Genomic DNA, 11279 nt, shown 5'->3' on the forward strand with positions numbered 1-11279 from the left:
TACATATATATTTGCACAGTTTGGGAGTCTTCCAGTAGGAGAAATGACGGATCAAAGGGTATGAACATTTGCTTTAAAAGATATTGCCAAATCACCCTCTAAAAACTTGTGCCAGTTTCTTGTCCCACCAACAGTTTATGCAAAAGCCCATTTCCCCACGTCCTTACCAACAATGGGTATTATCATTTAAAAAATCTTTCCAACTGGAACGAGGCTGAACATCTTTTCATATCCTTATTAGCCATCTATAGTCTTCTGTGAATTATCTATTCATATCCTTTGCCATTTTCTATTGTAGTGTACTTTTGGTCAGTAAATTATTTTTGGGGAATAATGATTAGCTTGATTAAAAAAGGCTTGGGGGGGGGGGCGAGCCTGGTGGCACAGCAGTTAAGTTCGTATGATCCACTTTGGTGGTCCAGGCTTCTCCGGTTCGGATCCCGGGTGCGGACATGGCACCGCTTGTCAAGCCATGCTGTGGCAGGCGTCCCACATATAAAGTAGAGGAAGATGGGCACGGACGTTAGCTCAGGGCCAGTCTTCCTCAGCAAAAAAGAGGAGGATTGGCAGCAGATGTTAGCTCAGGGCTAATCTTTTTCAAAAACACACACCACACACACAAAAAAAGGCATAGAAGGCTTTGTACCAAATTGACAATTGTGTTTACCCCCAGGGAGTGAGAGTATAGAAAATGAGGGGGATATTTTCATTTTCATTTTAGAGCATCCTGTATTATCTTACAATGTATTTGCATTATTTTTGTAATTAAAAACATAATACACAGGAAAAGAACAACAACAAATAAATGTTTGGCCTGGATTCTCATTGGTTGGAAATTATGTGGGTGCAAGTTTTTATTGATCACAAGTTATTTTTTGTTTTATATGCAAAAAAACATTTATTGAATGTCTCCTATTGAGCTGGCACTGCCCCAGACACATTCATAAGTCTTTCGTCCTAATCCTCACAACAGCCCTGTGAGGTAGGAATTGGCCCCATTTTACAGAGTTCTTAACAGGTAGTAGATTATTGCTTGATACACTTCTATTTGCCACATGGTTTCATGGGCTAGAGGTTCCTATTGGCTGGTGATTCCCGAGTCAAGAGCTCTCATTGGCCAGGGGCTCCTATTGGTTGCTCTAAGATTCAAATCATCAAAATACTAGAATTTTTCCCTCACAGGAGTGGTGGGGTAGGTGGGATAAGAATGGAGGAAGGAGTCAATGGACTCTCCCTTTGAAGCACCATTTGAGTTTGCTTTGGTCACCCATGCAAGATGGGGGTAAGGGGACAGTGGGAGAGGAGGGAACGTGGTTACAAGTCTTCTCGCTTCTTCAGGATGAGCTTCCTCACAAGTTCTGTGATATGGGGTCTGATCTCCTCCACCGACACGGTTGGATCCCAAGCCCCTACAACCTTCCCATCTGGGGCCACTAGGTACTTCCAGAAGTTCCAGGTGGGCTCCTTCCCAGAAGTCTCTAGAGCAAAAGGAAGAAGGAGAGCGGCTACTTCCTTACACTGCTTCCCTGCACACCCTCTCCTGGAATTCCACTCTAGTGTCCACCCTTCCGTGGAAGCAGGGGTTCCATTAGAATTAACTGGTGAGCTTTTCAAAATCCTCATGCCCAGTCCACACCCCAGACCACTTAAATCAGAATCTCTGGGGGTAAGACTCAGTCATCAGTATTTTTGAAAAGCTCTCCAGGAGATTCCAGCGTGGTGCCAAGGTTGAGAACTACTGCTTTAGGATTCTGTGAAGTGCTTGATAAAGCATATCAGATCTTCCTTTATTAGCGACTTCAAACTAGAGCACAGGCTACACCCTATTCTCTAATGAAATCTTAATGGTTTCCAAATGTTAGTCCATGGACTGGTTGCATCTGAATCACGATGGTGGTGGTGGTCGGGTGCTTAAAATAAACAGATTCTTGGGCCCTGCTTCAGTAGGTCTCAGGCTAATGCATTTTTAAGAGCTCCCCAGGTGCTTCTAAAGCACGGCCAGGTTTGATCTATAACTATGGGAACTGGGGAGGAACTAATAAAAACACACAGGAAGAAAAAGCAAACATTAGGATTGACCCCCAGAGCAAAATTCAAATCTGCCTCAGTAAAGGACCTTTTGTTTGTTACGTTGTTGTTTTTTCATTTACTCCTCCAAGAGTGAATGGATTGCCCTGGAGGTGAGGGATATGAAGGCAACCAGAAGCAGGGACTAAGAGAAGGCAAAAATGGAGCCCCCAAAGGCGGAGAAAGGCCTGAGGGAGGAAACAGAACCACAATGACAAGCTTGGCTCAGCACCCTATTTTGAGGCTCTGAGCCTTCTTGGGCTGGAGGAGGGATCTATTTCTGAAATATTAAGATCTAGTATGTTAGCTCAGAAGGTTTCCCGCCTGTGGTCTACAGACTGCCTCTGACTCAGGCCAGGAGATGCCTGTCAGCCTTCTCCAGGCATGTGGCATCCCCTGTCTGCCTTGGTTTTTCCACCCTAAGTCCATAAGCTCAACTAACTCACATTGACTAAAATCTGAGGGCCCAGTCTCCTTCTAGGAGCGCCTGCATTTGAAAACAGGATCTCAGCGAAGTCTGCGACAAGGACTCTGAGGGAGAACCGCAAGGCAGCAGGGCTAGAGACATTCTTAGGCAGGAATACCCCTCCTCCCCAAAGATTAGTGCTGGAACAGAGCATCAGTCCATGCAGGGATCTGGAAGGGGGCCCAGGTCACCCGACCAGCCAATGGCTTCTACTGCCCAGGGAGGCACGGCCTCACCCACCTGAGGGAAAAGATCAAGACTCACGGGTCAGGTACTTGAAGGCAGGGTGGGCTCCAGTGCCGACGACTGCAATCTTGCTAAACATGGGGAAAGAGACGCTATAGGTGCGGCGGGCAAAGCTCTCGATCTCCTTGTTGCTGTCAGGCTCCTGCTGGCCAAACTGGTTGCAGGGGAAGGCAAGCACGTTGAAGTGGTGGGGCCCCAGGTCCCGTTGCAGCTGCTGCAGGGCTCGGTAGTGCTGGTCTGTGAAGCCGCACTCGCTAGCCACGTTCACCACCAGGGAGACCTGGGTGGCAAAAACAAAACTCAGACAGACACACAACCCAGTGAAGGGGCATGCACTTGCACATGCCTGGACACGCCCACATGTGTGACCCTCAGCAATTAAGGCTCTCTCTCATACATACACGAAGACCATGTACACATATGTAAACGTGTGCAATGCTCTCACATATACACAAACACACGCACACAGGCACAGATGAAATCAAACATGCAGGGGCTTACAGATATGTGTGCAAACACATACATGAACATTCATGAGAATAAGCACACAGTATTCATAAATGGGTATGAACACACCCCATGAGACAACGGTACATTAGCACACCTCACACATGCCCACAAACACACACGACACATTCACAGAGAGAGGCACATAGAGAGAGCGGTTCATACAGGAGGTGATGTGAGGGAGGGGAACGGCAGACCTGGGTTCAGTTTCTGACTCAGTCGCTCTACACTGTAGCTGCCTGTACACGTGTAGATCTCCCTTCTAGAACACGAACCCACTGAGGGCAGGTGTCCACTTCACCCCTGGGTCTGATGTATAGAAGAGTCTCAGAAAGTATCTGCTGAATGAATAAGTAAGTGTGCACACATGTGTGCTCCAGCCCTGGAGACCTACAGCCGTGGAGTGAACGCACAGCTGCATAGACAGACACGGGTTTTCTTGGTAAACGGACCCCAAGGACCCCAGGGCAATCCTTTTTCGCTCCTGTCCTTCCAGCAAACAAATACCACTTTCTTCTATCACTAAACTAACCCTTAAATTTATTATTTCCTTATAACAAATTTTTTATTTATACAAATGTATTTATAAATTTATTTATTGCCTTTTGGTGATAAATATAAAGCGGGCAGAACTTGATTATAATACTGCAATTAGAATTCTGGCATCAATGCTGTGTTTTTAGCTTCTAGTTATATATTACTAAAGGATTTTAAGTCTTGTCCTGTGTCTGGGCAGTCCAGCCTCATCTCTCTGGCCACTTTTTTAGAAAAGCTGGGATTATACCAGCTGGCTCCATAAAGAGGGCCACCTCCTAGGAGGAGCCTGGGACCCAGGACATGGACAGGCACCAACTGCTCAGGCTAGACAGCATTTCTCAACCTCAGCGGTACTGATATTTTGGGCTGGATCCTTCTTTGTTGTGATGGGGCTGTCCTGTTCATTGTAGGATGTCAAGCACCATCCCTGCCCTCTATCTTCTAGATGCATAGTCTTGATAATCAACAATGTCTCTAGACATTGCTAAATGTCCCCAGGGGAGCAAAGTCATCCCCAGTTGAGAACCGCTGAGCTATAACTCCCTCAACCTGCCTCCACCAGATGAGGAAGGACCCATTCTCTGGGGCCACAGGCTGTTAGAACTTCCCCCATTTGCGTCAGCATATGCCATATTCTGCCTGTAGTGGTGAGAAACTGGGACCCTTACCTCCCTTCCCTGGTTAGGGGTCTTCCTCTTTCTTCTCTGCTGGATCCCTAGGCAATGAGACTATTAAAGGTTGCTTATTTTTAACCTACATCTTGTGTGTCCGCCCACTCTTTTGGAAGGAGAGAAATCCTGCTTCTAGGTCTATGCCTGAAACCAAAAAGCTTATCCTTAAAGTGACCAAAACACAGACAGACACACCCAAATACACACAGTTAATTTACCTATGTACATATACAAGCACAGATAGAGATTCGGGTGTGCACAGAGAAGGAATCAAACACATCATACACACACCCCCTAGACTCAGGCCTACGTGTACATAACCCACACGTAGCCAAGGACATTCCCAAGTGGTCACCATTCATCCATCCTCAACACTGATCTACATGACTGTCTTCCCAGTTAGCCTGAGGGCACAAATCATACAGCCTTGCTCATGGCTATGTCTCCAGGGCTGGACCTAGTGCCAGGCATGTAATGGGAGTGAGTAATATTTATCAATTTTTAAAAAAATTGTGGTAAAATACATATATTGAGCCAGTAACTATTTGAATGGTGAATGAATGGCCAAGCGGCAGACCTAGGTGGGACAAACTCACAGCATCGACGGCCTCCGGACTGCCTGCTTCGAATTCTAACTCTGCCACTCAGTAGCTGTGTGACTTTGTTCCCTTTTTTTTTTCAATTTCTTTCTGACTGATTTCTTGGCCTCTCGCCCCCACGCTTTTTAGGATTTACCAATGACCTCGAGTACTAAAACACTCAGAATTCTGGCATCACTTTTCTAGGTCATTTTTCTCCAGGATTTCTGTTCCTCACATTCTGGATGCCTTACTACTTCTAAAAACAAATAGACCTTGTTCTATTTTTGTCTTAGCACTTATTGCTACAGGAATTACCCTGTTCATTTTTCTGTTTCTTGTTTATTGTCTCTTCTCCACCTCATATAAGCCCTATTAAAGTGGAAACTCGTCTGTTTTGGTCATCACTGTATCCTCAGGCCCGGCCTAGTACTTAGTACACAGTAGGTGCTCAATAATAAATAATGAATTAATGAGTAGCAGAGTTGATCAAGCGCTAAACCTGGGGCTCTCTGACCAGCTGTTTTGGAGGGAAGAGGAGGCCTGAGTAGGAGTAGGCCCTGCTCTTATCAGCTCTCTGTCCTGAGTCCTGGATAAGCTTCCAGGGGGGCCCACCAAACACAGGGGCAGAGCACTCTACCAAGTGCTTCCACACGGTCATCTCATTTGAAACTCACAATACCTTGGGGGACAATCAGGACAAGGATTACTGCCCCCAGGACTCCCAGCATAATTGAGAATTTCAAGGCTTAGAAGAGTACGTTCTTCACTAAAGATGGCCTTGCTCCAGGGAGAAGAATGCTGACAGCCATTTGTGCCTGGTCCATCCAAATCTGGATGCTGGGCCCACCTGTCCATTAGAGACCAGCTCCCCACTGGTCCCACACTGTGGCCCCAGGTCCATCTTGAGAAGTGGGCTTGGAGGGCTCCTCATTACACACAAGGCAACATCTGGGCCTCTGGACATAGTGTTCAAGGCTCCTCTTGGTCCCTCCCTCTCCTCTTCAGCTTCATCCTTCCACCACTTGGCCTCATGCTTTATACTCCAGGCATGACTGCTTGAAGTCCCCCACCCCTCCACCACCCTCCTTGCTGTTCGCTTCTGAGCCTTGGCATGGACAGTTCTCTTTGTCCGGAATGTTCTTCTTGGCCTTGCTAAAACTCACTCTTGTTTCAAAGACTCACCCAAGCACACTTCCTCTCTGAAGTCCTGTCCGAGCTGAGATTCCTTCTTGGTAAGGAGGGAGCAATTAGCCTGGATGACTCTTCTATCTCAGCCTGAGCAGCCATCTTAGGAGTTTGCCCGAGCAGACCACGGACAGACGGGCGGTTCTCCCCCAGGCTCTGTGCTGTCTAGCGCGGTGTGACCCCGCGCAAATGCCTTCCCTCTTTGAGCTTTAGTGTCATCTCTAAAGGATGATCTGTGTTAGGTCCCCGTGCATCTTAAACGAGAACTCCCTCTGCACTGCACATTCATTGTCCTCACTGGACTCTATCAGCAACTCCCAGACGCGGAAACTAGGGACAGGAGAGACAAAGGCCGCAGGATGCAAGAGTTCCTATTCCCACCCATGCATGACAAAGGCTGGGCCGGGACATCCAGCCCCTGGGAGAGGTCCGACCCCGCAGCCCAAAGTCGCTGGGAGGGAAATCCGCGCCGGCTGCGAGAGTTTCGGATTTCACTGAGCGCGGGGGCTGTGCCACGTAGTCGCGGGCCAGACCGGCGCAAGACCTGGGGGCGCCGCGCCGCGGGGGAATGCCGGGGACGGAGGAGGGGGGCGCCAGTGCAGGGTTGCCGGGCGGTCCGAGCCCCCTCGGAGCCATACCCGGCAGGGTCCCGGGCCGCGGGGCGCCCCCATCAGGCCCGGCCAGGGCGGCGCCGAGGCCACGCGGGCGGACACTCACCGACCCGCGGTACTTCTCCAGCGACACCAGCTTGCCCCGGATGTTGACCGCCTTGAAGTCGTAGAAGTCCTGCTCCCGCTGCGCGCGGGCCGCGACCGCCAGGAGCAGCCACGCCGCCACCAGTGCAGCCACCATGACTCGCTCCCGGGGTGGCGGCGTCGCGAGGGCAAAGACGGGGCGGGGGGACCCGGCGCGGGGGGCGGGAGGGGGCGGCCCCGGCGCCAGGCGGCCCGCGAGGCAGGACGCGCCCCCTTCCCCTTCTCCGCGGGCGGTGGAGCGCCAGGCTCGGGACCTCAGTTTCCCCATCTTTACTGCGGGAGCGTGGGCCTCCGCGCCCCTTCCGGGACGCGAGAGCCATGGTTCCAGGATTCTGACCACTGAGACCAGAATTCGCGCCAGTGAGGCTCCCTCTTGTTCCAGGATGCGGCGACTTAGTAGCGAAAGGGAGGTGAAAATATGGATCTGAGAGTTGAGCTTCTAATTAGCTCAGTGGCCTTAGGCTGGTCACTCCACCTCTCTGGACTTTAGTTTCTCCATCTGTTCAGTGCGTCAGCCTCCCTTCCTGACGCACCTAGACAGTATAGAGTGGGAGTAATCGAAAAATAGATGCGAAACTTTGTCGGCTGAATGGTGCCTGCAAACTTTAGATGAATGAGTGAACGTTCCCTCAAAGGGGTGGCAGGGAGAAGGCGAAGAGAGGACGGAGGGCCTGTTGCAGGTTGGGTTCCTGGGAAGCAGATTCCGAGATGGAGATTGCAGCACAGGATGTTTATGAGGCAGCACTCTTGGGATCAAGACCTGTGGAAGGGAGACGAGGGGGCAGGAGCGGGCAGGAGTCCAGAGCTCCATGCAGGCGGAAGGACAGTCTTGGCTGACCCCACAGGGACTCTGGAGCAGGAAAGACCCATCAGAGTTGTCCCCGATGAGCTAAAATGGCCAGGCCAGCCTTTATATCCCTGCCTTCATCAGCCATCGGATGTGGGGCCTTCTGGGAAGACGCACGACAGGAGCCAAGGTGGCTCTGTCCCTGGAGGGGCTGACAGTTAAAAGCTTTCCATGGACAGCACACCCAGCAGCAGTGTCCCAAGTCCACTGCTGGGGGTTCTGGGCAGCACATCACAGTGTCTCCCACACTCCGGAAACTCCTCCTGAGTACCGCCAAGTGCCAAGCACGGTGCTGGGTGCTGATGCCGTACTACTTCTCTAGGAGCTCACAGGCTGGGGTGAGAGAAGCCAAGTAAACCGGAGGTTTCATGTAATGCTGGAAGGGCTAAACATTCCTACAGTCATTCAACAAATGCTTCTTGAGCACCTGTTCTCTGCTAAGTTCTGCTCTAGGTGCCTCTTATGCAGTGATGAACAAGACAGTGTGGTCCCTACCCAGGGGGAGACAGGTATTAAATAGTTCATAATCAGCTCTAAAATTACTATTGTGGTGAGTACCACCTAAACTAGCCTGGGGTGAGGGGTGGGGTGGAAGGAGGGCTTCCCAGAGGATGGAAGGTTTGAGCTCAGCTCTGAAGAATGAGTAGAAAGTAGCCAAGTTGAAGTGAGGAAGCAAGTGCAAATGTCCTGATGGAGAGAGAAACATGGTGCATTGAGAAACAAAGAAGGCCAGTTTGGCTGGAGCAGAGAGAGCAAAGCGCGAGAGAAGGTGGAGAGGCAGGCGGGCGTCGGGGGTGGGGTGGCACACAGAACCTGGTAGGCCGCAATAAAGATTATGGTCTTTAAGCCAAGAAATGAAGGTTCTGTTTTTTAAAGCAGAGAAGTGTCAGTGAGTCCTCTGAAAGATCCCTCTGGCTGTTCTGTAAAGAGTGGACAGGAAGAGGCAAGAGCAGATGTGCTCCAGATGCTGGGGTAGACAGAGCTCCAGGGTTTCGAGGCCCAGAGGCAGTTGCTAACCTAGCAGTCATGAAAAGCCTCCTGAAAGTGGTAACACCAGAGTCATGTCTTAAAAGAGAAATGGGAATTCTCTAGTTGGGGAAGGCGGAAGGTAAAGATGTCAGACTGAAGATGTCTATGAAGGCACAGAGCTGGAGAGAAGAGATCGGCTGTCTGGAGTGAGAAGCGGTATGAGGTAGATGAGGCTGGAGGGATCATCAGGGGCCAGATGGAGAACGGTCTTGGATGCCAAGCTGCGGGGACCTGGAATTGGCCACCCCAAGATATGTCTCTTTGGCATCAGGATTATTTGAGGCTGATTGCTTTTGATAAACTGGGACAGGGAAGGAGGCTCTGAGGAGTGGAACTTACCCTTTGTTAGGACACGTTTACATTTGTAAGGTAAATCTCTATCTGTAAAAGGTGCCTCCCTCTCTGTACCAGGAAGAAGAAAGGAGATGACCTTCTCTCTAAAAACTCAGTAATCAATACCAAAGGCAAGGACTTAAATCTGCATTTTATTGTGCTAGTCTGGTAACCTCCTGTAACTGACTTCCCTCCCCCTCCCAACGCTGGCATCTCCTTAAAGATTAAGCATCTTTCTTTAGGCTGGGAACCGATTGCGGCGCTCATCTGTGACCCCCCCCCAGCCCGAGGTAACACACCTGCCACCTTCGGCACTCACTGAGACAGCAGACCTATCTGCCATTTCCATCAAGAGCTGTGCTGACAGAGCAACCTCGTGACTATTGTAAAAGGGACATTTCAATCACATGTGAAACACCCTGTTTGGGGGTATATATCCACTATGTGCACCCCACTTCTTCGGTGTCCTTTCTTCCTTCGGGAAGAAAGGCCCCGGGCCATGGTTCCTCATAAAGCTTTGTTTAATTTTCTCTTGCTATTCTGTCTCATGTGAATTTAATTCGTTCTCCGGCCAGACGAACCCACATTTGGGAAGAGGAAATGTCTTCCTCTCCTACAAAGCCAAGGAGCTTGGACTTCACTCTCTAGGCTGTGGTGAGCAGTGGTTTTGAAGCTGGGCACAAGATTACGAGCCTCGAACTCAGGCCTTCAGATTCAGAACATGGGATCTTTCTGCACTACCAAGGCAGCCTCTCTCTTTAGGAGCAGACGACACTATCAGGAGAGGTGGAAAAGAGGAGAAGGGCGCTCCAGGCAGGGCCAAGGCAGAAACAAAGCACTCCTGCTCTTCTCGCTCCTTTCCCCTCCTCTCTCGTGGGAGCCTTGAGCCTGTGATGAGTCCTGTGGTTATTAGATGGTCCCCTCTTCCCTGCTCTACCCCTGTGAATCTGTTCGTCTTCCTTCTTGCCGTCTGTCCCTTTTACTCAGCCTTTCCTTGCATGTCCCAATAACCAGGAGTTCTCAAATTCTGCTCCACACAACTCTGAGTTTTGCAAGCTTAGCTGAGCTATTTCCTGCTAAAATCTAGATAGGTAGGCATTTCTACTAAGCAGGAAAAAAAGTTAATGGTGAAATGTTTCTCACTTGTAAATTTTTTCCTGGGTCCCTCCCTCCTCCCCTATTCCTGTTTCAGAACCCAGCTCAGATATCATTCCCCCTCTGCTGCTACACTTAATCACTCCCTGCTCTCTATTGCCTTTGTCCCCAGTACATTTTCCTGTAGTGGGCAGATGATAACATTGTTTGCGTGGCCATCTTCCCCCAGCAGACTGGAGCTCCTTAAGGGCAGGCAAACCTGTGTCTGATCATCTTTGCGTCCTCTGGGACACACTGGCCACTCAGTAAATAATCATTTTTCTTAAATCTTCTAGTGATTTTATTACTTGTCTATGCTGGATTCTGATGTGAGGCACTGTTGATTTTAGCCAACAGTATATATTTTTTCAGCCTGCTATATTTTATTTTCAGTCCACTATGAATTTTTGGTGTTTCTGAAAGAGCACAGCTATTTCCAGGTGGTCCGTCTACACAAATGGGAGACCCACAGGCACAGACAAACGCACACAGTTTTCAGCTGAGCATCTGGAAGGGTAGAGGACTCATTCCTGCATCCCCTGTACTCCCCCTTCCCAGAATAAACTCAAAGAAGCTTTTTCTGGGTGTTTAGAATACTCATTAATGCTTTGTTTATTCAACAAATTGTTGAGCACCTACTATATACGAGACACTATTTTAAGGGCTAGGAATATAGTAGCTAATAAGACAGACAAAAAATTCTTGAACTTACATTCTGGGGACGAGAGGATAATAACTAATATTTAAAATATAAAACATATGGTACATTAGATGGTGATAAGCAGGGGAGAGAGAGAGAGAATGTGGTGTTGGCGTGGGGAGGGGTTGCAACTTTAATTTGGATGATCAGGAAGCCTCACTGGGAAAGCGGCATTCGGGCAAAGACCAGAAGAAAGAGCAGAAACTATGGGGAAAACTGGG

General features: G+C 49.4%; 1 protein-coding gene across 1 annotated transcript; it reads right to left on the reverse strand.

Annotated features, from left to right (window-relative positions):
- Positions 1-868: 868 nt before the first annotated feature.
- On the reverse strand, positions 869-7497 carry GPX7 (glutathione peroxidase 7). Its single transcript, XM_014844295.3, has 3 exons — positions 6978-7497; positions 2798-3059; positions 869-1478 (listed from the first exon to the last, which is right to left on the reverse strand). Exons 1-3 carry the CDS (start codon positions 7281-7283, stop codon positions 1315-1317), a joined length of 732 nt encoding a protein of 243 aa, XP_014699781.2. The 5' UTR covers positions 7284-7497; the 3' UTR covers positions 869-1314.
- Between the last annotated feature and the right edge of the window lie 3782 nt (positions 7498-11279).

This window comes from Equus asinus, chromosome 5 (genome assembly GCF_041296235.1).
Source record: "Equus asinus isolate D_3611 breed Donkey chromosome 5, EquAss-T2T_v2, whole genome shotgun sequence".
In the NCBI taxonomy this organism is placed as follows: Eukaryota; Metazoa; Chordata; class Mammalia; order Perissodactyla; family Equidae; genus Equus; species Equus asinus.